The sequence below is a fragment of the Schistocerca serialis genome, chromosome 1, assembly GCF_023864345.2.
Source record: "Schistocerca serialis cubense isolate TAMUIC-IGC-003099 chromosome 1, iqSchSeri2.2, whole genome shotgun sequence".
Classification (NCBI taxonomy): domain Eukaryota; kingdom Metazoa; phylum Arthropoda; class Insecta; order Orthoptera; family Acrididae; genus Schistocerca; species Schistocerca serialis.
This window is the reverse complement of record NC_064638.1, coordinates 865,450,152-865,464,773: the sequence shown is the minus strand read 5'-3', so window position 1 is coordinate 865,464,773 and position 14,622 is coordinate 865,450,152. Positions and strand designations below refer to the sequence as shown.

The 14,622-nt window shown below is 38.4% G+C and overlaps 1 protein-coding gene across 1 annotated transcript in view; it reads right to left on the bottom strand.

The window, feature by feature from the left end:
- Nucleotides 1-14,622, bottom strand: part of LOC126441105 (E3 ubiquitin-protein ligase TRIM37-like) — a 224,858-nt gene that overhangs the window by 89,426 nt on the left and 120,810 nt on the right. The window contains exons 6-7 of the mRNA XM_050090679.1: nt 3,389-3,598; nt 3,079-3,258 (exon numbers count right to left, since the gene is read on the bottom strand). Of these exons, the coding sequence (XP_049946636.1) occupies nt 3,079-3,258; nt 3,389-3,598 (390 nt within the window). The remainder of the gene's footprint in view (nt 1-3,078; nt 3,259-3,388; nt 3,599-14,622) is intronic.

Genomic DNA, 14,622 nt, shown 5'->3' with positions numbered 1-14,622 from the left:
CTCCCTATATTTTACTCCTGCCACCATCAGAATTTGAAAGAGAGTATTCCAGTCAACATTGTCAAAAGCTTTCTCTAAGTCTACAAATGCTAGAAATGTAGGTTTGCCTTTCCTTAATCTAGCTTCTAATATAAGTCGTAGGGTCAGTATTGCCTCACGTGTTCCAATATTTCTACGGAATCCAAACTGATCTTCCTCTAGGTCAGCTTCTACTAGTTTTTCCATCCGACTGTAAGGAATTTGCGTTAGTATTTTGCAGCCGTGACTTATTAAACCAATAGTTCGGTAATTTTCACACCTGTCAACATCTACTTTCTTTGGGATTAGAATTATTATATTCTTCTTGAAGTCTGAAGTTATTTCACCTGTCTCATACATCTTGCTCACCAGATGGTAGAGTTTTGTTATGGCTGGCTCTCCCAAGGCTATCAGTAGTGCTAATGCAATGTTGTCTGCTCCCAGGGCCTTGTTTTGACTAAGGTCTTTCAGTGCTCTGTCAAACTCTTCACGTAGTATCATATCTCCCACTTCATCTTCGCCTATGTCCTCTTATATTTCCATAGTACTGCCCTCAAGTACATCACCCTTGTATAGACCCTCTGTATATTCTTTCCACCTTTCTGCCTTCCCTTCTTTGCTTAGAACTGGTTGATATTCATACAAGTGGTTCTGTTCTCTCCAAAGGTCTCTTTAATTTTCCTGTAGGCGGTATCTTTCTTACCCTTAGTGATATATGCTGCTGCATCCTTACATTTGTCCTTTAGTCATCCCTGCTTAGCCATTTTGCACTTCCTGTCGATCTCATTTTTGAGACGTTTGTATTCCTTTTTTCCAGCTTCATTTAATGCATTTTTATATTTTCTCACTTTATCAATTAAATTTAATATCTCTTCTGTTACCCCCTGTTCTACTAGCCCTCATACTTTTACCTCCTTGGTCCTCTGCTGCCTTCACTATTTCATCTCTCAAAGCTACCCATTCTTCTTCTACTGTATTTCTTTCCCCCATTCTTGTCAATCATTCCCTAATGCTCTCTGCTGAAACCCTCTACAACCCTTGGTTCTTTCAGTTTGTTCATGCCCCATCTCCTTAAATTCCCACCTTTTCACAGTTTCTTCAGTTTTAATCTACAGTTCATAACCAACAGATTGTTGTCAGAGTCCACATCTGCCCCTGGAAATATCTTACAGTTTAAAACCTGCTTCCTGAATCTCTGTCTTACCATTATATAATCTATCTGAAACCTTCCACAGCATCTCCAGGTCTCTTCCACATATACCACCTTCTTTCATGATTCTTAATCCAAGCGTTAGCTATAATTAAGTTATGCTCTGTGCAAAATTCTACCAGGAGGCTTCCTCTTTCCTTCCTTACTCCCATTCCGTATTCACCTACTACTTTTTACTTCTCTTCCCTTTCCTACTATCGAATTCCAGTCCCCCATGATTATTAAAATCTTCGTCTCCCTTCACTATCTGAATAATTTCTTTCATCTCATCATACATTTCTGCAATCTTTTAGTTATCTGCGGAGCTAGTTGACATATAAACTTGTACTACTGTGGTAGGTGTGGGCTTCGTGTCTTTCTTGGCTAAAATAATGCATTCACTATGCTGTTCATAGTAGCTTACCCAGGCTCCAATTTTTTTTATTCATTATTAAACCTACTCCTGCATTACCCCTATTTGATTCTGTATTCACCTGACCAGAAGTTTTGTTTCTCCAGGCACTGAACTTCACTAATTCCCACTACATCTAACTTTAACCTAGCCATTTCCCTTTTTAAATTTTCTAACCTACCTGCCCAATTAGGAATCTGACATTCCACACTCCAACCCATAGAACGCCAGTTTTGTTTCTCCTGATAACGATGTCCTCCTGAGCAGTTCCCAGCTGGAGATACAAATGGGAGACTATTTTATCTCCAGAATATTTTACTGAAGGATGCCATCATAATTTAACCATAAAGTAAAGCCGCATGTCCTCGGCACTGGGGGCTGGGGGTTGACAAACTGCACAATAACCCTGAAAGAGTGGTTCGGTGTGGGGCAGCGGAGGGGTGAAGTGGACTGTGGTAGTTGTCATGGGGTTGTGGACCACTGTAGCTGTGGCGGGTGTGGAGCCTCTCCGTTGTTTTTAGGCCCTGGTTAACATACAATACAATACAAGTTGAAGTGTTCCCAGGGAAGTATGTTGGAAACCTTACTGTTCATAATGCATATTAATGACTCTACAGATAAAACTGATACATAATAACTTCAGATTTTTGCAGATAATGCAGTTATCTGTAGTGAAGTGCTGTCTGAAACAAGGTGCACAAATAGTCAGTCAGATCATGAAGACATTTTAAAGTGGTTTTCAATGTTCAGAAATGTGAAATTGTGCATTTCAGAAAATGAAAAACCATGGTATTTTATGACTACAATATCAGGAGTCACAATTAGAACTGCTCAACTCACACAAATACCTATGTTTCAGGACATGGAATGAAATGATCACATGGTGTTGTAGACTTCAGTTCATTAGTAGAGTGCTTGGGGACTGAAAACAGTGTACAAATAAGACAGCAAACAAAACATTCATGTAACCCATTACAGAATATTGTTCAATTGTGTGGGAACTGTAAAGAATAGGAACAACAGTGGCTATTGAATGTATACAGATAATGGAAGCATGAATGGTCACATATTTGTTTTGACTGATGGTAGTGTCTCACAGAGATGCTGAAGAAACTGAACTGGAAGACACTTTAAGATAGATGCAAAGCATCCCGAGAAAGCATATTTACAAAGTTTCAAGAACCAGATTTAAATGATTGTTGGAGTACAGATATAGAGGTAGAAGTGATTTGCATTTTTCTTTAACACAGAAACTGTCCTGGACTGGTTTTCATACAGATAAGAGATACATTCACTGCAAATAAACCAGATTAGTTGGGTAAAATTGTTCAACATTCATTTATTATTCTGTTTTTGTTCCTTGACTACCAATTTTTGTGAGCAGTTTGATATCTGCTAGTGCATTTTATGACATGCAAAGTTTATTTCTGAAGTGCAACTAACTGACTGGTACCAGTACCTCAGGGTTAGCATATCCTCTTCAGCATTTAAGAATCCCTCACTGGCAAGTAAATCCAAGCGGAAGAAACGATTGTATCCCCAGCACTCACCAACTTCAAAATCAGAAGCGAATTCTCGGACAATATTCTTGCTTTCATCTTGGGCTGCACGGTGGACCATCTCCATTCGATATTCATATCTGTGTAACGTAGTATAAAATGAAGTATACTCCTATTTAGTAATAATAATAATGATTTACTTGCATTTAGTGAGAATAATAACAATTTTGTTCATAATAATGTTGTTTTGTTTAGTAATTTACTGCATACTTGCACGTTTCTGGAAGGCCAGCAGTAAGTTCTAAGAAAACAGAGAGATAACTCCCTCGAACAAAACCATTTCCATCAGGATACACCTTGAGGCGCCAAGAGAGGCCATTAACATTCAGTGGCTGTGAATATACTGGATCTGCTTTCTGTTGAAGTTGACTGTAGTGCTGAATTTCAAAAGTGCCAGTATCATATGAAGGAACTATTTCACTGCAAAAGAAACAAACAAATTTCATGGGTATTTTAATATGGAAAAGTGTATGAACACATCATGCAAGAGTGAAAGTAAGACAGGAAAGCTAGAGCAACAACATAAATTAGGCAGTACCTACATCTGTAACATAAAATGTTTGACTCAGTTGCCGCAGTCACTATTGCAGCTTTGTCATAGCTACAACCTGTCTATATTTACACCTGGTAGTGAACAGATGATTGCAACATATTTTGTTCATCACTCCTTTTACAAAACATTTCACTGTCTATATTCAAGGACTGAATATTCCTGTGAGCTGTCTGATGAAGTTGCACTTTCCACTATATTCTTACAGTTTGTTGGTCTTAGACAGATTTTTTTGATAGTTAACAGTCTCTCAATATAATTATGTCAAGATTAGGCAAGTTTGTAGTGTTTGCTGAAGATGTTCTCAGATTTCACTACTAATCTGTTATTGCACTATGTGACTATCATCAGTGCTAAAAACACTAAGAACATATTACAGTAAGAAATATGCATGAATCAAAACATAGTTATATAAGGTTTGTACAAGAGTAGATGGTAAGTAATATACCAGTAAGAGGCAAGTCAAAACATCAGACCCTACTAGATTATCATGTCAGTATTTCAGTTCACATTGGGACTGCTGCTTATAATTATCACACAGCTAACCTCAGTGTACATTATAATAGTGTGCAGAACCCCCTACACATATGTAGATTAGATTATTTATCTATTTATTTATACATTCATCCAAGGATCATCTCACAAAGATATAGGATTTGTCAGTGTTATACATTGCAAATCAACAGGCCAAATTATACAGGGCTATTACAAATGATTGAAGCGATTTCATAAATTCACTGTAGCTCCATTCATTGACATATGGTCACGACACACTACAGATACGTAGAAAAACTCATAAAGTTTTGTTCGGCTGAAGCCGCACTTCAGGTTTCTGCCGCCAGAGCGCTCGAGAGCGCAGTGAGACAAAATGGCGACAGGAGCCGAGAAAGCGTATGTCGTGCCTGAAATGCACTCAGATCAGTCAGTCATAACAGTGCAACGACACTTCAGGACGAAGTTCAACAAAGATCCACCAACTGCTAACTCCATTTGGCGGTGGTATGCGCAGTTTAAAGCTTCTGGATGCCACTGTAAGGGGAAATCAATGGGTCGGCCTGCAGTGAGCGAAGAAACGGTTGAACGCGTGCGGGCAAGTTTCACACGTAGCCCGCAGAAGTCGACGAATAAAGCAAGCAGGGAGCTAAACGTACCACAGCCGACGGTTTGGAAAATCTTACAGAAAAGGCTAAAGCAGAAGCCTTACCGTTTACAATTGCTACAAGCCCTGACACCCAATGACAAAGTCAAACGCTTTGAATTTTCGGCGCGGTTGCAACAGCTCATGGAAGAGGATGCGTTCAGTGCGAAACTTGTTTTCAATGATGAAGCAACATTTTTTCTTAATGGTGAAGTGAACAGACACAATGTGCGAATCTGGGCGGTAGAGAATCCTCACGCATTCATGCAGCAAATTCGCAATTCACCAAAAGTTAACATGTTTTGTGCAATCTCACAGTTTAAAGTTTACGGCCCCTTTTTCTACTGCGAAAAAAACGATACAGGACACGTGTACCTGGACATGCTGGAAAATTGGCTCATGCCACAACTGGAGACCGACAGCGCCGACTTCATCTTTCAACAGGATGGTGCTCTACCGCACTTCCATCATGATGTTCGGCATTTCTTAAACAGGAGATTGGAAAACCGATGGATCGGTCGTGGTGGAGATCATGATCAGCAATTCATGTCATGGCCTCCACACTCTCCCGACTGAACCCCATGCGATTTCTTTCTGTGGGGTTATGTGAAAGATTCAGTGTTTAAGCCTCCTCTACCAAGAAACGTTCCAGAACTGCGAGCTCGCGTCAACGATGCTTTCAAACTCATTGATGGGGACATGCTGCGCCGAGTGTGGGAGGAACTTGATTATCGGCTTGATGTCTGCCGAATCACTAAAGGGGCACATATCGAACATTTGTGAATGCCTAAAAACCTTTTTGAGTTTTTGTATGTGTGTGCAAAGCATTGTGAAAATATCTCAAATAATAAAGTTATTGTAGAGCTGTGAAATCGCTTCAATCATTTGTAATAACCCTGTACAACACAAAGCATACATGACATGCTTTATGAGGATAGGACTGGTAGCCCATGGGGATGGGACAGGTCATGGCCTTGATTAAGGAGCCATCCTGGCATCTGTTTTAGTGGTTCACGAAAACCTAAATCAGTATGGCCAGACAGAGAAACTCCATCCCACCAAATATGACATCAGTGTCCTAACAGCTGCATTACCTCATTCTGTACATCCCTTTTGTTCAATGTTCTTTGATTTACATACAATTTATTTCAGCTAACTTGCAAATAAAACATAGTTTTGTTCCTCACTGCCACACACTTGGAGGACACCTGCTGATGACACTAAAACAGCCACTGATGTCTCCTTAGCTGTGAAGATGTTGTGTGCCCCTTGCATCAAATACAAAACCATATTTGAATATGTGCCACTGTCCACTTGAAAAACTAAGCCAACAGACATTACTACAATCATTTTACATCTTGACACATGATTTCCTTGTAAAAGCTGTAAACCATAATCACGTATTGAAATGCAACAAGGTTCTGGAATTACCCCCTTATGGTACATTACTGTCTACTACTCTAAGTCCTCTAAGTAACCTTTAATCGTGTAGTATGCATTTCTTCTGAAAAATGTTTTAGCAGCATTTTTAAACAGAGGTATTTAATAATCCTTCTCACTTTCTTTGGCAATTTATTATACAATTTTATCCCCTGATATAAAATGCTATTTTGAGGTTTTTGTTTGCTTTTCCTGAGTAAGTGCACCCCCAAATTGCCTACTGCTCCATGATTATGTATAGAACTATTAGTGGAGTATTTAGTAATACTTTCCTTGATGTACTCTACAGACTGGTAGATGTACTCACTGGGTATGAACCCGACAACTACTTCCCATTATTATTCTTATGGCCCGTTTCTGCAATTTAAAATCTATGTTCATATTTTTTGCCTTTGATCTACAGAATTTACTGGCCTTGTTCATACATTGTTAGCTTTCAAACACAATAGATAAAAATATTGATAAAAATAGCTAAGAGGGCTCTGCACACCAATATGATGTACAACCACATTAGCTTAGTAATAATTGTAAACAGTGGCCTCAGTGTGAACTGAGATACTGATGTGGATAGTGTAGTAGAGGCTTTTGTATAGGCATCTCACTGGTATGTTACATTGTCATCTACTCTCATACAAAGCTTACACCTTTAATGTTTCTGACAATGGTGATAGCTGCACAGTAGCTGAAACCTTGCTAGATCTGCAATAAATAGATTATTAGTGACTGACTGACCTACATTTCTCGATTTAAAAAAACACTACTGCTGAGCACACCTGTTCCACATGAATCATATCGAACTTGATAAAATATCACTACTACTGATAAATATCACAACAACTAAGGTAGGTTCCTCTAACCTGTAATCTTGGAATAAACCTGAAAATTTTTATGGTTTTTCACCTCTGTACAAACTATACATATAACAACTCTTTTCTCAGAAAGACTTCTCACACTCATATAACACTTTTCAAAGTGATGGTGTCCCTTTATAGTGTCCCAAAAGGTATGCTACGAATTCTGTGTCATATAATTCAACTTGTAATTAACTTAGAGAAACAAAGTGAAGTGTGTCTGATGCACCAAATCGAAAAGTTTCTATGCAAGGAAATGAATGACTGCTTCTCTTTTCCAGGTGACAAGATCAATATACTGAAAAAAAATTTTTTCTTTGTTGTTGCAGGGCGGTAGGAGCACCATAGATGAATAAAAAAATGGAGTCACACAGGAAAAGGTACAGTGTGTGGCTTGGTTTGTTGAAAGAAAATCACACACCCAAATTCTGATAATTTTCACAGTGCAGTATGGGAAACCACCAGACTCTTGGCCATCATTGCGAAAATGGCATAGGAACTTCATGGAAACAGGAAGTGTAGATTTGAAGCAGCATGCAGGCAGGGCAAGGACAAATGATGAAGATAAAAAGAGAATTTGACAGGTTTTCCAGTGTTTACCCCCAAAGTCTGCTTGTAAGGCATGAAAAGAACTGTGAATCCCTTGTATGACAGTGTACCAAGGGTAAACTGGCTGGGCTGATAGCAGGATATTTAAAGGGGGGAGGAACTACATCTCATGGTGGAAACACTTTTTTAGTGTAAGATCAGTGTCCAGTGGGAAACTCAGCCAGGCAAGTACTAAAGATGTTAAAAAGTTCAAGATACTCACAAAAGTAAAGTGAAAAATAATGTTAGTATATTTCATCAAAATATTGGGGGAATGAAGAATAAAATTAATGAGCTTCTGCTTTGTTTAGAAGATATAGTACCTGAGAATGTAATAGATGTACTATGCCTGTCTGAGCATCACATTGTCACTGATATGCAAAAGGTTAGCATCAATGGATACAAATTAGCTGCACATGTAAGTAGAGAAAATATGATGAGAGGAGGAGTTGCCATATATATGTCAAAAGCTTCCACAGTGTAAAAAATTTAGAAACTAAAAAAATTTGTGTAGAGCAACATATGGAAGCATGTGCCACTGAACTAAAACTAAATGATGGCACTTTCATAATTGTAACAGTGTATAGGTCCCCCTCAGGGAATTTCCAGCTATTTCTAGAAAACTTGGATGCTTTGTTGTGCTATCTGTCAGACAGAGGGAAGCAAATTATCATTTGTGGGGATTTCAATGTTGATTCCCTGAAAGAGTGTAATAGGAAGAATGACCTTGTAGTATTACTCAGTTCTTTCAATTTGAGCTCTGTCATTGATTTTCCTACTCGGATAACAAAGAACAGCAGGACATTGATAGATAACTTTTTTATAGACCAAGATAAGTTTAAGGACATAAATGCTTATCCTGTTGAGAATGGTCTTTCAGATCATGGTGCACAGCTAGTTACAGTACAAGACATAGCTCCATGCAGTATATCAAATCAGGATTTCAAAGCAGTGCGTTCAATTAACAATATAAATATTGCATACTTTAGGGAAAGCCTACAGCAGCTAGACTGGGATGAAGTGTATAAGGAACCCGATGCAAACTTGAAATATAACTTATTTCACGATATATTTTTAAGGGCATTTGAAAATTGTTTTCCCAAGAAAATAGTTAACCATAATTCCAAGAAAACATATAAAAAACCTTGGCTAACTAAAAGAATAAGAATATCTTGCAACCGTAAAAGAGAACTGTATCTAACAGCAAGAGGGAGTACTGACCCTGAAATTGTTCAATATTATAAAAACTATTGTGCGGTACTCAGAAAAGTTATTAAAAAGTCCAGAAGCATGTGTATCACGTCTGAGATCAGTAACTCTGATAATAAAATTAAAGCAATTTGGAATATTATTGAAAGGGAAACAGGGCAACCAAGAGCACAGGAAGACTTTAGTGCCATAAAACTGAATGACAAGTGTACTAAAAAACAATCAGAAATTGAAAATATTTTCAATAATCATTTTTTAAATGTTGTGGAGAAAATAGGATCTAGATCTTCACTAGAAGAGGCAAGGCTACTAATAGAAGAGGCCATACCTGTGCAGTTTGAAACAACTGTATTTCCACCAACCTCTCCCTCTGAAATCAGTAAAATATAAACTCAATGAAAAGTAAAAGCTCTTACGGAATTGATGGCATTTCCAGCAAGGTACTTAAAGCTTGTTCCCCACAGATAAGTAGGATTCTCAGCCACGTATGTAATAGCTCTTTGGAGCAGGGTGTTTTCCCCGATATACTGAAATATGCCATTGTAAAAGCATTGCATAAAAAGGGGGATACGTCGGATCTCAACAACTACCGCCCAATCTCTCTTCTGACAGCTCTATCAAAAATTTTTGAGAAAGTAATGTATTCACAGGGTGTCTACATGGACAAGAAAAAAAAAATTCCCAGATTTCCCGGTTAAAAACACAATTTCTCCCGGATGAAATTACGTATAAAGCGGGAGAAAATACAAGCAACAGTATACTTTCCCTCGGGCTGTAAAACCTATCAGTCCTTTGAATAGTGAACGTCTTATACCGGCTGAGGACGTCCCAGCACTTAAGGAAACAGGAAAAACAATGTGTTTGGAAAGATGTTTGATGCGAGACAATATAGACAGATTTTATTTTCGTATTGCGAAAGTATATACACAAATTCCAGAAGTTACAGCACGGTAGCTTCCGAAGCCTTAAAATAGAGATTGCGGTGAGCGATGCACTTTTGTCACCAGTCATAGCTCATGTCGCGTAACACGTGATCTCGCTAGCGAATGACGGCAATTATTCAGAGCACGAGGCCTACGAGAAAGACAGGCCACGGCGCTTACGTTACGAACGTAGGCCGAGCTCGCTCAACTCAGCAAAGTGCGTTTCTACACCGGTTAACGTAACTAAATGTGTATGTACGAACGAGAATTGCATCGACTACTGGAATCCACTATTATTAGTCCTACAATGATAGGAAGTCCGTAGGCCTACTAACAGGCTCTAATTTGGCAATTAAAATCATACCAAAATGATTATTAATTGCGTAAGGCACCACATCTTCTATGAAAGGAGAACTGTTACGAAGAAGAGACTAAATGCTGTAAACGAGCGGTTATACCATTTCTATTGAGAATTGATTTTAAATTGTGTTGTACGAACAGTAATCAGTAAGACTTCATAATAACGGATTCCAGTACAAGATGAAATTCTCGTTGGTATGCATGCACCCGGTTGCGAGTTAACAGATTTAAATTAGCATTTTGCCACGGCCTGTCTTTCTCGTGGGCCTCGATCAGTGCATAATACGTGTTATGTACTCAACCATTAGCAGCATCATTGTTAAGTAGCATGACCATACAAAGACAAAAGGTTAATGGGTTAAAGTAATGTAAGTACACTATATCTTCACGAAAAGCTGAACTTTCACATATAATATTAGGCATTAACAATTTTTTGCTGCTTTTTCTCGAAGGGCGTGGTTAGGCAGGAACCTAAGAATGCTTTGGAAACTAAACTGCTGTATTTGATGTATTTCATACATATACTTTCGTATTACGCAAACATACAGTCCAAATGCCGACGCAAATCAAAGATCTTTCCAAAACGCGTTGTTTTTTGCTGGATTTCGTTTCCTAAAGTGCTCGGAAGTATAAAACCCCTAAACTTTCCATAAGCTGTTTTCCAATAACACTATTTAGTTTTTATTTCGTGATCATAGCTGCAGCAATTTAGGAGAACCATTACAAAGTGAAGTTTATACTTAGCTGTAGTCGGTGTCATGTTTTCTCGACGAGTGCTGCATCAACTTTTACATTGTTTTTATTCAAAACTCTGAATATACTGTACAACATTTAAACACCCACTGACGTAAGGCTGCAAGCACTCACAACAAGGTCTAGGGATCTTTGAAAGCATTCTGCGTTCTGCCTGACTGGGACTGGAGTGGCAAGGAAGGATGGGACAGAATAGGAGTCACCATGGCGTCAGCTGGTCAATGCAAAGCGATCCAGTGACTGGATGAAGTGGGAAGAGACATCGCTGCGAGCTGAGGAGGCGAGGTGAGATGACCAAGCCAGCAATCGATCACACGAAAGACGAGCCATCGCTTTCAGCAGCTAACATCGTTACATGCCTGTTCAAAATCCCAATACCGTGAAACGCCATAATAATACAGCCGCTGTTACCGTGATTAAATACAAATAAAACAATTGCCGTTTATACATTCATTGCCAAAAACTATAACTTGGTATATGTAAAGAGAAAAAAAAAAAAAAAACGTCGAGACAGTATTACAGGAAAATACTAGCCGGCAAATAAGTGGTAAAGAAAACATTAGGTAAGTTGGTCAATAATTAAAGAAGAAAAGTCTGGAGCAAGAGTCTTGAAATACGAGTGTAGAATGTATGAGTATGGTGATATACCATCTGTCTTTCAGAAAAATATCATCCACACAATTCCAAAGACAGCAAGAGCCAACAAGTACAAGAATTACTGCACAGTCAGCTTCATAGCTCATGCATCCAAGTTGCTGACAAGAATAATCCATAGAAAAATGGAAAATAAAATTGAAGCTGTTATAGATGACAATAAGTTTGGCTTTAGAAAAGGTAAAGGCACCAGAGAGGCAATTCTAATGTTGCTGTTGATAATGGAAGGAGACTAAAGCAAAATCAAAACATATTCATAAGATTTGTTGACCTGGAAAAAGTATTCAACAAAGACAAATGTGCAAGATGTCCGAAATTCTAAGAAAAACAGGCATAAGATATAGGAAAAGATGGGTAATGTACTGCATGTACAAGAGACAAATGGGAACAATATGACTGGAAGGCCAAGAATAAGTACTTGGATTAAAAAGGATATAAGACAGAAATATAGTCTTTCACCCCTACTGCTCGGCCTATACATCGAAGAAGTGATGACGAAAATAAAAGAAAGATGTGAGAGTGAAATTAAAATTCAAGGGGAAAGATGTCAATGATAAGATTCACTTTGTTATCCTCTGTGAAAGTGAAAAAGAATCACATGATCTGCTGAATGGAATGAAAAGTCTAATGAGCACAGAATATGGATTAAGAGCAAATTGGAGAAAGATGAAAGTAATGAGAAGTAGCAGAAATGTGAACAGCGAGAACCTTAACATCTGAACTGATCGTCACGAAGTAGATGAAGTTAAGGAATTCCGCTACCGAGGCAGCACAATAACCCATGATGGATGGAGCAAGGAGGGCACAAAAAGCAGACTAGCACTGGCAAAAGAACATTCCTGCCCAAGTGAAGTCTACTAGTATCAAACATAAGCCTTAATTTGAGGAAGAAACGTGAGAATGTATGTATGGAGCACAACATTGTATGGTGGTGAAACATGGACTGTGGGAAAACTGGAACAGTAAAGTGAATCAAAGAATTTGCAATGTGGTGCTACAGCAGAATGTTGAAAATCACATGCACCAATAAGATAAGGAATATGGATGTTCTCTAGAGAATTGACAAGGAAAGGAATATATGGAAAAAGCTGACAAGAAGGAACAGTACGGTAGGGCATCTGTTAAGACATCACTGAATAACTTCGGTGGTATGAGAGGGAACTGTACAGGATGACATAGATGGGAATCCATCCAGCAAATAATTAACAATATAGGTAGCAAGTGCTACTCTGAGCTCTGAGGTGAAGAGGTTGGCAGAGAAGAGGAATCCATTGCAGGCTGCATCAAACCAGTCAGAAGAATGAGGAGTAAAAAAAGAAAAAAAAACTGTGTGCTTTCCAAATCCTACTTTGGACAGTAAGGTCACTGATCTTTCCCAAGCTGAGAATATTTGTAGCATTACGGGCAGGGCCCTACAACCAGCTAGGGATTTTGCTGATCTAATGTGCCAATTGGACAGAATCTGGCACAATATCTCTCAGGAGAACATACAACTACTCTATCAATCAATGCCAAGCTGAACAACTGCTTGCATAAGGTGGACCCGTGTGTTATTGCCTTGCCCAATTTGTGAAGCTCTTTCTCTTGAATATATCATCTACTTTTTCTGCAATTGGAATCATTTGTTAGCCTTTACATGTACATCACACATATTAATTCCTGTCTCATTCAGATAATTCCTTCAACATGCTTTTTTTTCTTCAAGTCCTGAGTGTAACCAACAAAATGTCAATTTGGATTTCAAAAAACGCCGTATATGCTTCACTGATCAAATATTAAATGCTCTGAATAACTGAATACCACCCATGGAGATTTTTAGTGATCTCTCACAGGTTTTGAGTGTGAAAATAATGAAATTCTTCTAAATAAGTTTAGGTACTGTGGCATGAGTGGAACAGTGCACAGGTTTAATTCGTACTTAACTGGAAGAGTGGAGAAGGTTCAAATAAAGTGTTCACATACAGCACAAAAATCTGCAGATTCCTCAAACTGCGGAGATATCAAGTTTGGGGTCCCACAGTGTTCAGTCTTGAATCCATTATTGTTTGCAATACATATTAATACCTTGCCACACCCTATTCAGGAAGACGCAATGTTAGTTCTTTTGCTGATGATACAAGTATAGTAACAACAAACAAGAATTAGCTGAGGAAACTGTAAATAATCTTTCAGAAAATTATTAAATGGTTCTCTGTGAACAGACTCTAATTCAATTCAATTAAAAAAAAAACAGGTTATACAGTAAAGGGCATAACAACTTCTCCTACCCAACTGATGACTTTTTAATTATTCATTAAAATTTTACAATTATTAAAAAAAAATACTTGCATTATTTCATCTAAAGAAACCTTTTGTTTGACTGACACATTCTACATCACTAAGAAGTGTCATATTCATAATCTGTGGAACAAGTAATAATCTAATCTAATCTGTAATCTTAAAGTTGTGATGCTCACCTAAAGCACACTGACTGACAAAAAAAGTGAAGCAACCCCAAAGAGAAGGAGAAAAAAAAATGAAACTTCAAGCGTTGAGAGGGTATGTGATGTTATTTCAATAATTATAATAGCAATTCAAATTTACAAAGAACTTTGCAGTATGGGCCCATTTATCATAATGATGCACCTCCTTCTGGAAGGATGCATGCCTGATTCAGTTGGGAAGAGTGTTCTTGAAGCCATTGTATCCTCTCCCGAGGCAATGTCACCCACAACTGTTGTAACTGGTCCTTGATGTGTGGAATATTGGCACTGGGACATAGTTGACTCTGAGTTGATCCCACACATGATCTGTGGGGGATAGATATGTGGATCCTGATGGCCATGGGAGTATCTCAACATCATGCATAAGGTTCACAGAGACAATTGCTGTATGTTGACAAGCATTTTTATTCTGAAAAATGACACCACAGTACTGTCACATGAGGATGCAAGATGTCTGTGATGTCAGAGTTCCCTCAATCACTACCAGCCATGACC